General features: G+C 42.5%; 1 protein-coding gene across 2 annotated transcripts; it reads left to right on the top strand.

Moving 5' to 3' along the window:
• The first annotated feature begins 687 nt into the window (after positions 1–687).
• On the top strand, positions 688–13,416 carry si:dkey-222f2.1 (keratin, type II cytoskeletal 8). Of its 2 annotated transcripts, XM_029685330.2 has the most exons (10): positions 688–1,266; positions 5,119–5,327; positions 7,584–7,644; positions 8,196–8,291; positions 8,481–8,645; positions 9,135–9,260; positions 9,503–9,723; positions 10,467–10,513; positions 12,980–13,130; positions 13,270–13,416. In XM_029685330.2, exons 1-9 carry the CDS (start codon positions 1,075–1,077, stop codon positions 13,084–13,086), a joined length of 1,224 nt encoding a protein of 407 aa, XP_029541190.1. In that variant the 5' UTR covers positions 688–1,074; the 3' UTR covers positions 13,087–13,130; positions 13,270–13,416. The 2 variants fall into 2 exon arrangements, with proteins under 2 accessions (XP_029541190.1, XP_029541183.1); XM_029685323.2 differs by having other exon boundaries at positions 12,980–13,416.
• The last annotated feature ends 102 nt before the right edge of the window (positions 13,417–13,518 follow it).

The following is a 13,518-nucleotide window of genomic DNA, read 5'->3' as shown; positions in this document are numbered from 1 at the left end:
CTTAAATTACTTAAATGACTTAAACAGTTAACACAAAATAGGTAAGTACTATTCTGTATTCTACTGCACAGCTTGGAGAGAGAGGGGAGGGTGAGCGAGAGAGACAAAGAGAGAGAGAGAGAGAAAGAAAGAAAGAAAGAAAGAAAGAAAGAAAGAAAGAAAGAAAGAAAGAAAGAAAGAAAGAAAGAAAGTATGAGATGGGGAAGACAGAGCAGGGAGAGAGAGACAAAGAGAGAGAGACAAAGAGAGAGTGACAAAGAGAGAGAGAGAGAGACAAAGAGAGAGAGAGAGACAGAGAGAGAGAGAGAGAGAGAGAGAGAGAGAGAGAGAGGGAGAGGTGCCATCACAGCAGCAATATTTGTGACCTGTTGCCACAAGAAAATGGCAACCAGTGAAGAACATACAAATCATATTTATACAACCCATATTTATGCTTATTTATTTTCCCTTGTGTACTTTAAAAATTTGTGTAGAGAGAGAGGAGAGAGAGAGAGAGAGAGAGAGAGAGAGAGGAAGAGAGAGAGAGAGAGAGAGGGGGGGGAGAGAGAGAGAGAGAGAGAGAGAGAGAGAGAGAGAGAGAGAGAGAGAGAGAGAGAGAGAGAGGGGGGGAGAGAGAGAGAGAGAGAGGGAGGGAGAGAGAGAGAGAGAGAGAGAGAGAGAGAGAGAGAGAGAGAGAGAGAGAGAGAGAGAGAGAGAGAATGTGGGGCCAGGGAGAGGAGAAAGAAAAGGTGTGAGTGAATAACTGGTTCTGTGGCCAGAGAATAAAAGAACTAGAGAACCACCTCCACCCTGAGGGAGGGGAGTTTAAAAGGAGGGCTGAATGCCTGAGACACCTCACTGAGGTCAGACAGCCCTGCTGCTATCCTGTCCTGGCTTGTCCACGTGCATCACTCTGATTCTCCCTCCTCTCCATCTCTCCCTCTCTGATTCTCCCTCCTCTCCATCTCTCCCTCTCTGATTCTCCCTCCTCTCCATCTCTCCCTCTCTGACCCGTACTCCTCTCCATCTCTTCCTCTCCAAATCACTGTCTCCAACTCTCCCTCCACCTCTCCCCTCTCCGTCTCCCCTTCCACCATGAGCCTGAGGTCCAAGCATATCTCCAGCTCCAGTGACCAGCACAGCAGCCCTCTCCACTCTGTCTCAGTCAACATGAGCCTGCTGGCCCCCCTCAATCTGGATATCGACCCCGACCTGCAGGTCGCCCGCATCCACGAGAAGGACCAAATCAAGGGCCTCAACAACCGCTTCGCCTCCTTCATCGACAAGGTCTGTGTGGTTGTCGCTTAGGATTATGAAGGTCTCTTTTTTTTATTTAATCAGGATAGTCCACCCAGAGCAATAACTGCCACTGTTTTCCAAGGAGTCTTATGTCTCTGATGGTGTTCCTCTGTCTGAATCAGCTACTAAAGGACTGAAAGCTAACTTGGTTTAGCCATTGATTGGAAAAAGGGAGAACAAACAGTGTATTTTTTCATTACAACCTTGAAGTAACTGAATCTATGTCAAATCAAATTCAAATGTATTTATAAAGCTGTTTGTTACATCAGCTGATGTCACATAGTGCCGAACAGAAACCCAGCCTAAAACCCCAAACAGCAAGCAATGCAGATGTAGAAGCACGGTGGCTAGGAAAAACTCCCTAGAAAGGCAGGAACCTAGGAAGAAACATAGAGAGGAACCAGGCTATGAGGGGTGACCAGTCCTCTTCTGGCTGTGCTGGGTGGAGATTATAAGAGTACATGGCCATTAAGGCCAGATTGTTCTGCAAGATGTTCAAATGTTCATAGATGACCGGCGGGGTCAAAGAATAATCATGGTGGTTAAACCCCAAAGAGGTCAGGAGGTCAGGAGCAAAGATGATGAAAGCAAATGATTTTTTGTCTGTTTGTTGTTCTGTATTTCTGTTGACTTTGCATATCAGTTTCACTCGCGTTAACCCAAGAAAACAAAGTCACCTGCTCTTTCACAGCCGTGGTCACTGATACACCTCTTAGCTTACATCATATCTGACGTTTCTCACGGAATGGGTAACAGAGTTACAATAGAGGCTTTGTGTCTGTTCTACGCTATGGACCACCAGCCTAGTGCACAGCTCTAAGCTTCCTGCAATAACAAACTCCTATTTGTCTCAGGAGTTGACCTCAACACCAGACATTTTGAGACAAACCATGTCCTAATGGTGCAGGAAATTTGAGATGCAAAGCCCATTTAAAGATGTCTAATAACAAGTAAAAGATATTTAAAGCACCCTCCATGTCCCATTTCTCTCAGCTCATTCAGCTCACTGGTAACCTAATAAAAAATAGGTCAGGCGTGGTATGGTCTTTCAAGAGTGGAAAATTCCCTTGTGTTTAGGGGGGAAGCTTTTGTGATGATCGCAGACAAACAATGGGAACAAAATACAGCTGCCTTGGGTGTGAAATAGAACCTTGAGGATCTCAGTAGGACTGACTGACTAGTCATTATAACCACAATAATCTCAGTGCTGTTATCTATTTAGTATCTACTGTTATCTATTATTTACTATCTCTGAAGACTCAACAGACTTGGTTTCTCAAATGACTGCCTCGCCTGGTTCACCAACTACTTCTCAGACAGAGTTCAGTGTGTCAAATCGGAGGGCCTGTTGTCCGGACCTCTGGCGTGTCTATGGGGGTACCACAGGGTTAAATTCTCGGGCCGACTCTTTTGTCTGTATATATCAATGATGTCGCTCTTGCTGCGGGTGATTCCCTGATCCACCTATACACAGACGACAACATTCTGTATAAATCTGGCCCTTCTTTGGACACTGTGTTTACTAACCTCCAAACAAGCTTCAATGCCATACAACACTCCTTCCGTGGCCTCCAACTGCTCCTAAGCGCTAGTAAAACTAAATGCATGCTCTTCAACCGTTCGCTTCCCACACCCGCCCGCCCGACTAGCATCACCACTCTGGACAGTTCTGATTTAGAGTATGTGGACAATGACAAATACCTAGGTGTCTGGTTAGACAGCGGCAGCGTAGCCTAGTGGTTAGAACGTTGGACTAGTAACCGGAAGGTTGCAAGTTCAAACCCCCGAGCTGACAAGGTACAAATCTGTCGTTCTGCCCCTGAACAGGCAGTTAACCCACTATTCCTGGTCGTCATTGAAAATAAGAATTTGTTCTTAACTGACTTGCCTGGTTAAATAAAGGTAAAATAAAAAAAATTAAAAGACTGTAAACTCCCCTTCCAGACTTATATTAAACATTTCCAATCCAAAATTAAATCTAGAATTGGCTTCCTATTTCGCAACAAACCCTCCTTCACGCACGTCGTCAAACATACCCTCGTTAAACTGATTATCCTACCGATCCTCGACTTCGGCGATGTCATTTACAAAATAGCTTTCAATACTCTTCTCAGCAAACTGGATGCAGTCTATCACATTGCCATCCGTTTTGTCACCAAAGCCCCTTATACCACCCACCACTGCGACCTGTATGCTCTAGTCGGCTGGCCCTCGCTACATATTCGTAGCCAGACCCACTGGCTCCAGGTCATCTACAAGTCCATGCTAGGTAAAGCTCCGCCTTATTTCAGCTCACTGGTCACAATAACAACACCCACCCGTAGCACGCGCTCCAGCAGCTATATCTCACCGGTCATCCCCAAAGCCAACAGCTCCTTTAGCCGCCTTTCCTTCCAGTTCCCTGCTGCCAATGACTGGAACGAATTGTAAAAATCGCTGAAGCTGGAGACATATTTCCCTCACTAACTTTAAACATCTGCTATCTGAGCAGCTAACCGATCGCTGCAGCTGTACATAGCCCATTTGTAAATAGCCCACCCAATCTACCTACCTCATCCCCATATTGTTTTTATTTACTTTTCTGCTCTTTTGCACACCAGTATTTCTACTTGCACATCACCATCTGCTCATCTATCACTCCAGTGTTCATTTGCTAAATTGTATTTACTTCGATACAATGGCCTATTTATTTCCTTACCTCCTCATGCCATTTGCACACACTGTATATAGTCTTTTTTTTTCTATTGTGTTATTCACTGTACGCTTGTTTATTCCATGTGTAACTCTGTGTTGTTGTTTGTGTCGCACTGCTTTGCTTTATCTTGGCCAGGTCGCAGTTGTAAATGAGAACTTGTTCTCAACTAGCCCACCTGGTTAAATAAAGGTGAAATAAAAAATACAAATTCAATAGAGTATCCACTGTTATCTATGGAGTATCCACTGTTATCTAGGGAGTATATACTGTTATCTATAGAGTATCTACTATTATCTATGGAGTATCTACTGTTATCTAGGAAGTATCCACTGTTATCTATAGAGTATATACTGTTATCTATAGAGTATCCACTGTTATCTATGGAGTATATACTGTTATCTATAGAGTGTCCACTGTTATCTATGGAGTATCCACTGTTATCTATGGAGTATCCACTGTTATCTATAGAGTATCTACTGTTATCTATAGAGTATCTACTGTTATCTATAGAGTATATACAGTTATCTATAGAGTATCCACTGTTATCTATAGAGTGTCTACTGTTATCTATAGAGTATCTACTGTTATCTATAGAGTATCTACTGTTATCTATAGAGTATCTACTGTTGTCTATAGAGTATATACTGTTATCTATAGAGTATCTACTGTTATCTATAGAGTATCCACTGTTATCTATAGAGTATCTACTGTTATCTATGGAGTATCCACTGTTATCTATGGCGTTTCCATGGTTATCTATGGAGATTCCACAGTTATCTATGGAGTATCTACTGTTGTCTATAGAGTATATACTGTTATCTATAGAGTATCTACTGTTATCTATAGAGTATCCACTGTTATCTATAGAGTATCTACTGTTATCTATAGAGTATCCGCTGTTATCTATGGAGTATCCACTGTTATCTATGGCGTTTCCATGGTTATCTATGGAGATTCCACAGTTATCCATGGAGTATCCACTGTTATCGACCGATCATTTACATCTGATTCTATATAAACTTCATGAAGGTCAAAGAGAAATTCCAAGGTGTCTTTGAATCAAAGAGAAATGCCTCTCTTCAGGGCCACCAAAGACCCACTATGTGCTATGTCCTCAACTATCTGAGTCTCTTTTCCCCCTTTAGGTGCGTTTCCTGGAGCAGCAGAACAAGATGTTAGAGACTAAGTTTGATCTGCTGCACGGTAAGCAGACGGGTCGCTCCAACATCGAGCCTCTGTTCGAGGCCTACATGGCCAACCTCCGCCGCCAGATGGACCTGGTGAACAACGACAAGACCAAGCTGGATGGAGAGCTGAGGAACATGCAAGGTCTGGTGGAGGACTTCAAACACAAGTAGGAGTCTGTATCTATCTATCTATCTATCTATCTATCTATCTATCTATCTATCTATCTATCTATCTATCTTTCTATCTATCTATATCTATCTATCTACCTACCTATCTACCTATCTTATCTATCTATCTATCTATCTATCTATCTATCTATCTATCTATCTATCTATCTATCTATCTATCTATCTATCTATCTATCTATCTATCTATCTATCTATTCAATTCAATTCAATTCAAGGGGCTTTATTGGCATGGGAAACATGTGTTAACATTGCCAAAGCAAGTGAGGTAGATAATATATAAAGTGAATATAAGTTAAATAAACTATCAAAATTAACAGTAAACATTACACATACAGAAGTTTCAAAACAATAAAGACAATCCAAATGTCATATTATATATATACAGTGTTTTAACAATGTACAAATGGTTAAAGGACACAAGATAAAATAAATAAGCATAAATATGGGTTGTATTTACAATGGTGTTTGTTCTTCACTGGCTGCCCTTTTCTCGTGGCAACAGGTCACAAATATTGCTGCTGTGATGGCACACTATGGAATTTCACCAAGTAGATATGGGAGTTTATCAAAATTGGATTTGTTTTCGAAATCTTTGTGGATCTGTGTAATCTGAGGGAAATATGTGTCTCTAATATGGTCATACATTGGGCAGGAGGTTAGGAAGTGCAACTCAGTTTCCACCTCATTTTGTGGGCAGTGAGCACATAGCCTGTCTTCTCTTGAGAGCCATGTCTGCCTACGGCGGCCTTTCTCAATAGCAAGGCTATGCTCACTGAGTCTGTACATAGTCTAAGCTTTCCTTAATTTTGGGTCAGTCACAGTGGTCAGGTATTCTGCCGCTGTGTACTCTCTGTTTAGGGCCAAATAGCATTCTAGTTTGCTCTGTTTTTTTGTTAATTCTTTCCAATGTGTCAAGTAATTATCTTTTTGTTTTCTCATGATTTGGTTGGGTCTAATTGTGCTGCTGTCCTGGGTGTGTTTGTGTTTGTGAACAGAGCCCCAGGACCAGCTTGCTTAGGGGACTCTTCTCCAGGTTCATCTCTCTGTAGGTGATGGCTTTGTTATGGAAGGTTTGGGAATCGCTTCCTTTTAGGTGGTTATAGAATTTAACGTCTCTTTTCTGGATTTTGATAATTAGTGGGTATCGGCCTAATTCTGCTTTGCATGCATTATTTGGTGTTCTACGTTGTACACGGAGGATATTCTGTGTGCAGAGTCTCAATTTGCAGAATTCTGCGTGCAGAGTCTCAATTTGGTGTTTGTCCCATTTTGTGAAGTCTTGGTTGGTGAGCGGACCCCAGACCTCACAACCACAACCAGGGCAATGGGCTCTATGACTGATTCAAGTATTTTTTAGCCAAATCCTAATTGGTATGTTGAAATTTATGTTCCTTTTGATGGCATAGAATGCCCTTCTTGCCTTGTCTCTCAGATCGTTCACAGCTTTGTGGAAGTTACCTGTGGCGCTGATGTTTAGGCCAAGGTATGTATCATTTTTTGTGTGCTCTAGGGCAACAGTGTCTAGATGGAATTTGTATTTGTGGTCCTGGTGACTGGACCTTTTTTGGAATACCATTATTTTGGTCTTACTGAGATTTACTGTCAGGGCCCAGGTCTGACAGAATCTGTGCATAAGATCGAGGTGCTGCTGTAGGCCCTCCTTGGTTGGTGACAGAAGCACCATATCTATCTATCTATCTATCTATCTATCTATCTATCTATCTATCTATCTATCTATCTATCTATCTATCTATCTATCTATCTATCTATCTATCTGTCTATCTGTCTGTCTGTCTGTCTGTCTGTCTGTCTGTCTGTCTGTCTGTCTGTCTGTCTGTCTATCTATCTATCTATCTATCTATCTATCTATCTATCTATCTATCTATCTATCTATCTATCTATCTATCTATCTGTATCTGTCTGGATGGAGAGCTGAGGAACATGCAATGTCTGGTGGATGACTTCAAACACAAGTAGGGACACCTAGTTATTGCCAGGAATGTTGGTTGAGTTCTCTTTTGTTCTCTTCTTACTGACAATGACTAGGGGGAAGAGCTGCCAGCGAGAGGCGTTTAGTTTGCAGGTTCATGGAGAAACTCCTGGCCCAGATTATGACTAACATATAATCTGGTGTCATTTTAACACTGACCAATAACAAAGTGTGACCCGAAGATGATCAAAAGCCAGATACTTTCGGACCAAAGTCAGTCTCTTGTCATTCTGTTTTTACCTAGATACGAAGACGAGATCAACAAGAGACAAAATATGGAGAACGAATTTGTGAATCTGAAAAAGGTGAGAGTGTCACATTTCCCCCAGTGATACCGGAATTGTGTTTTAATGGTCTCAGAAGTATAACATTGATGCTTTTGGATTACTTTATGGACACAATACCATACTATGACATCAACTTAATGTTGTATTCAGTGATACAGTGCTGTACCATGAGAGTGAGGTTAAGTTAGACAAACACTGCAAATGAAAAGGCCCAGAGAGACAGAGACAACAATAGCTAGTATGAGCAAACCTGCCCCATCTTCTGCGAGATTAAGAAACCATACGCTTGTAAGGTATAATTTCACCACTGAAAACAAAAATGAAGGATCTGGACCTGAGGTGTATAGGGGAGACAGAGAAAATATCAAACCACCATGTCAAAATCAATTTTGACATCAACCTAATTAGTTGTCTTGCAATGAAACACTCAGTCTTCAATAAATTGCACCTGGTATGTTTGGACAAGGTACTTGGTGGCCTACTGTTGTTCTTTCAAGGTATTAGGTTGTTACAAAACAGTAGTAGTGGAAGGGACTAGAGAGGGTAACTATAGTATGTTGTCCTATCAGGATGTGGACTCGGCACACATGGTGAAGGCAGACCTGGGAGACAAGGTGGGAGCTCTGACTGATGAGATCAACTTCCTCAGGTTCATCTATGAAGAGGTATGATCATAACTGTATTACCAAGAAACTGCAATCCACACATGTATGTCCTGTATGGTTCAGGCAGTTGGTGAGAGTGAGTGGCTATCAATGTCAAAGTTGTGAGTTCAAATACTGTAATGATCATTTTGGAGTGTTTGTTTGTTTGTTTGTTTGTTTGTTTGTTTGTTCACCTCTTCGTACATCCAGGAGCTGCGTGAGCTGCAAGCCAGTATCAGGGACACCTCTGTGGTGGTACAGATAGACAACAGTCGTGACCTCAACATGGACCAGATCGTGGCTGACGTCAAGGCTCAGTATGAGGACATCGCTGTTAAGAGCCGAGAGGAGGCTGAGATGTGGTACAAGTCCAAGGTGAACAACAGTTGGCTATTCTAGGATTGAAGTGGACAAGAGGGATTTTGTTAGATTGATGTGGACAAGAGGGATTTTGTTGGATTGAAGTGGATAAGAGATATTTTGTTAGATTGAAGTGGATAAGAGGGATTTTGTTGGATTGAAGTGGATAAGAGGGATTTTGTTTTACTACATGGAAATCAATACCCATTTCACACATTCTGAGCCGAGCCGTACTGCTCTGGCCTGGTTACACATCTACCATAGCAGCTGGAACCAGGCTGGAAGGACAATGTTAATGGATAATATCAGGCCAAAAAGTGTGCTTTGGTAGATAGTGTGAAAAAGGTCCAAGAGAACTCTGTGCCTCTCAGAGTTGGAGTGCTGATCTAGGATCAGTTTTAGCCTTTTAGATAATAGTGAATAACATTATTTGAACCTGATCCTAGACCAGCAGTCCAACTGATTCGGGGTCTTTACGTAATGCATGTTGTGTTTAAATCTCAGTTGGACCAGATTGCCATCCAGGCCACGCAGTATGGAGACGAGCTGAGGAACACCAAGGGAGAGACAGCCGAAATCAACCGCTTGATCGTCCGTCTGCAGAGTGAGATAGAGGCTGTCAAACAACAGGTAGTTCACTTATTATATAATGCTATATAGTTTAACTGCACTGAGGCACAGTAATATCAAACAAGTGCCACTTGGTGTGACGCAAGCCATGAAATCGATGCAACCTTATTAACCCTGGTGTTGATGTCCCGTAGCGTGTCAATCTGGAGAACCAGATCGCTGATGCTGAGGGCCGTGGGGAGCTGGCTGTGAAGGAGGCTAAGTCTCTAACCTAACCCTAACTATACCTATCTCTCCCATAGCGTGCCAACCTGGAGAACCAGATCGCTGATGCTGAGGGCCGTGGGGAGCTGGCTGTGAAGGAGGCCAAGTCCAAGATGAGAGATCTGGAGGATGCTCTGCAGAGGGCCAAGCAAGACATGGTCAGGCAGCTCAGAGAGTACCAAGACCTGATGAACATCAAGCTGGCCCTGGACATAGAGATAGCCACCTACAGAAAACTACTGGAGGGAGAGGAGAGCAGGTATGGAGGGGGGGACAGGTATGGAGGGAGAGGAGGACAGGTATGGAGGGGGGACAGGGGGACAGGTATGGAGGGAGAGGAGGACAGGTATGGAGGGAGAGGAGGACAGGTAATGGAGGGAGAGGAGGACAGGTATGGAGGGAGAGGAGGACGGGCATGGAGGGAGAGGAGGACAGGTATGGAGGGAGAGGAGGACAGGTATGGAGGGAGAGGAGGACAGGAGGACAGGTATGGAGGGAGAGGAGGACAGGAGGACAGGTATGGAGGGAGAGGAGGACGGGCATGGAGGGAGAGGAGGACAGGTATGGATGGAGAGGAGGACAGGTATGGAGGGAGAGGAGGACAGGAGGACAGGTATGGAGGGAGAGGATGACAGGTATGGAGGGAGAGGAGGACAGGTACAGTATGGAGGGAGAGGAGGACAGGTATGGAGGGAGAGGAGGACAGGTATGGAGGGAGAGGAGGACAGGTATGGAGGGAGAGGAGGACAGGTACAGTATGGAGGGAGAGGAGGACAGGTATGGAGGGAGAGGAGGACAGGCATGGAGGGAGAGGAGGACAGGTATGGAGGGAGAAGAGGACAGATATGGAGAGAGAGGAGGACAGGCATAGAGGGAGAGGACAGGTAAACCTGGGACATGATACAGTATGACCATTTTCTATAAGTTGAGGTTCTTAACAAGGACTGGGCAATGTTTTAAAGGTATTTCAGAAACTGAAGCGGCACTATTTTTTTTTTCTAGGATTGGACATCAATCTATTGTCAATATCCAGTCGGTGTCCAGCTACAGTAAGTAGCCTATGTACTACTGAAAAAATACATCAGAAAATGTACTCTATTTAATGTTATCATCCACTGACTAGAATCATACAAAATTCAGTTTTTTTTTTAACACAAGAGCATTTATGTTTAGGCTCCAACCCATAGAGATCACAAGTTCCAGAATGGATTAAAAATGGCAGCCAATATAGATTTTATATCAGCAATTGTGTAATAGAATTATTGTCAACCTAAACTATTGTCATATACAGTGCATTCAGAAAGTATTCCGACCCCTTGAGTTTTTCCATGTTTTGTTACGGTACAGCCTTATTCTAAAATGTATTAAATATTGTTTTCCCTCATCAATCTACACACAATACCCCATAATGACAAAGTGAAAACATGTTTTTAGATATTTTTTTTGTAAATGTATTCAAATGTAAAACAGAAATACCTTATTTACATAAGTATTCAGATCCTATGCTATGAGACTCGAAATTGAGCTCAGGTGCATCCTGTTTGAGTTGTTTCTACAACTTGGAGTCCATCTGTGGTAAATTAAATTGAATGGACATGATTTCGAAAGGCACACAGCTGTCTATATAAGGCCCCACAGTTGACAGTGCATGTCAGAGTAAAAAACAAACCATGAGGTCAAAGGAATTGTCCGTAGAGCTCCGACACAGGATTGTGTCGAGACACAGATCTGGGGAAGGGTACCAAAACATTTCTGCAGCATTGAAGGTCCCCAAGAACACAGTGGCCTCCATCTTAAATGGAAGTAGCTATGAACCACCAAGACTCTTCCTAGAGCTGTGACCAACAAAATAATGGTCACTCTGACAGAGCTCCAGAGTTCCTCTGCAGAGATGGGAGAACCTTCCAGAAGGACAATCGTCAAATCAAATAAAATCAAAGTTGATTTGTCATGTGCGCTGAATACAACATGTGTAGACCTTACAGTGAAATGCTTACTTACAGGCTCTAACCAATAGTGCAAAAAAAGGTATTAGGTGAACAATAGGTAGGTAAAGGAATAAAACAACAGTAAAAAGACAGGCTATATACAGTAGCGAGGCTATAGAAGTAGCGAGGCTACATACAGACAACGGTTAGTCAGGCTCTCTGCAGCACTCCACCAATCAGGCCTTTATGGTAGAGTGGTCAGACGGAAGCCACTCCTCAGTAAAATGACAGCCCGCTTGGAGTTTGCCAAAAGGCACCTAAAGGACTCTCAGACCACGAGAAACAAGATTTTCTGGTCTGATGAAACCAGATTGAACTATTTGGCCTGAATGCCAAGTGTCACATCTGGAGGAAACCTGGCACCATCCCTACGGTGAAGCACAGTGGTGGCAGCATCATGGTGTGGGGATGTTTTTCAGCGGCAGGGACTGGAAGACTAGTCAGGATCGATGGAAAGATGAACGGAGCAAAGTACAGAGAGAACCTTGATGAAAACCTGCTCCAGAGTGCTCAGGACCTCAGACTGGGGCGAAGGTTCACCTTCCAACAGGACAATGGCCCTAAGCACACAGGCCAAGACAACGCAGGACTGGTTTCAGGACAGGTCTCTGTTTGTCCTTGAGTGGCCTAGCCAGCTCCCGGTCGAACATCCCTGGAGAGACTGGGAAATAGCTGTGCAGTGACGCTCCCCATCCAACCTGACAGAGCTTGAGAGGATCTGCAGAGAACAATGGGTGAAACTTCCTAAATACAGGTGTGCCAAGCTTGTAGCGTCATACCCAAGAAGACTAGAAGCTGTAATCACTGCCAACAGGTGCTTCAACAAAGTACTGAGTAAAGGGTGTGAATACTTATGTAATATTTTCATTCATTTTATTATTTTTTTTGCAAAATTTTCTAAAAAGCCATTTTTGCTTTGTCATCATGGGGTATTGTGTGGAGATTGAGGGAATCTTTTTTAAAAGACATTTTAGAATACGGCTGTAATGTAACAAAATGTGTAAAAAGTCAAGGTCTGAATACTTTCCAAATACACTGTAACTATAAATACAGTCTATAGAGGTTTTAAACAAATGTGCTGTATAAAAAGCCTCTAAAACATATGTAAACAGACCATCAAACTAAATGTTTGTTTTCGTGGAAAGCTGTGAGTGCTATTATGATATAGTATCAGTGCTTTTAGTCCGTCATTGTAAATAAGAATTTGTTCTTAACTGACTTGCCTAGTTAAATAAAGGTTAAATAAAAAATGAAAAGGTTCCCGTTGCATTGACAACTTGTGTAAGTCCTATCATCAACTGATTTCAGACAGTGTATGTCGTGGATTGACTGTATTGTTGGCAGTTAATTTGAAAAAATGTATGTAATCATTCCTCCAAAACTGACTGGCTAGCTAATCAAAATAAAGTAGTAGCAAACTATGGTTGACCAACTCCCTTATCTTTATACCATCAGAAGAAGGTCCATCCTAGCATTCTAATTCCTAATTCTATGCTCTAACCATTAGACTGGTGTTGTTCTGTTCAGGTTCTAAGAGCAGCTGTAACAAATACCACAGCAGCTTCAGCTCAACACCCAAGCTGCTGATTAAAACGATTGAACAACGAGGAAGCTCCAGATTCAGCTCTCACTGAGGAGCCCTCAGATCCTTCTGTCTGAGGATGAAGAACCATTACCGGTATATCACAGTTTATATCACATGTATTGCTTCTTTTGTTTATGTGCATGGAGAGTATACCATAAGATCATGATTCAATATCTAATAGTTGTTTGTAGCTAGATGGATACAAACTTTTGTCTTTGTATTTTCATTACAGAAAGAACAAATTTGCAGTTTCAACTGGTCATTTCATGTTAATGTAAAATGTTACGTTTTTTTTTTTAAACAAAGCTCTTGTTACTTGCTGTAACACATGGGATGGTGTAGAAGATTTTAAATAAAGAACAAGAGAGTGCTCAAGGCCTATAGTGTAAGTACAAAAAGCTTCATTCTCAGGCAGCGAGAGAATGGTTGTCATGAGGTCAAAACAAATAGGACACCACCTGCTTCTTGTCTATTCATTTAA

Source organism: Oncorhynchus nerka, linkage group LG2 (genome assembly GCF_034236695.1).
Source record: "Oncorhynchus nerka isolate Pitt River linkage group LG2, Oner_Uvic_2.0, whole genome shotgun sequence".
In the NCBI taxonomy this organism is placed as follows: Eukaryota; Metazoa; Chordata; class Actinopteri; order Salmoniformes; family Salmonidae; genus Oncorhynchus; species Oncorhynchus nerka.
This window is presented reverse-complemented; position numbering and strand designations above follow the sequence as displayed.

Excerpts from the sequence above, each read along its gene's own strand:
- si:dkey-222f2.1 (XM_029685330.2), top strand. The coding sequence starts at position 1,075 with ATGAGCCTGAGGTCCAAGCATATCTCCAGCTCCAGTGACCAGCACAGC. Across the intron at positions 8,292-8,480 it reads TCAGGTTCATCTATGAAGAG|GAGCTGCGTGAGCTGCAAGC; the intron begins GTATGATCATAA and ends TCGTACATCCAG. Across the intron at positions 9,261-9,502 it reads TAGAGGCTGTCAAACAACAG|CGTGCCAACCTGGAGAACCA; the intron begins GTAGTTCACTTA and ends TCTCTCCCATAG.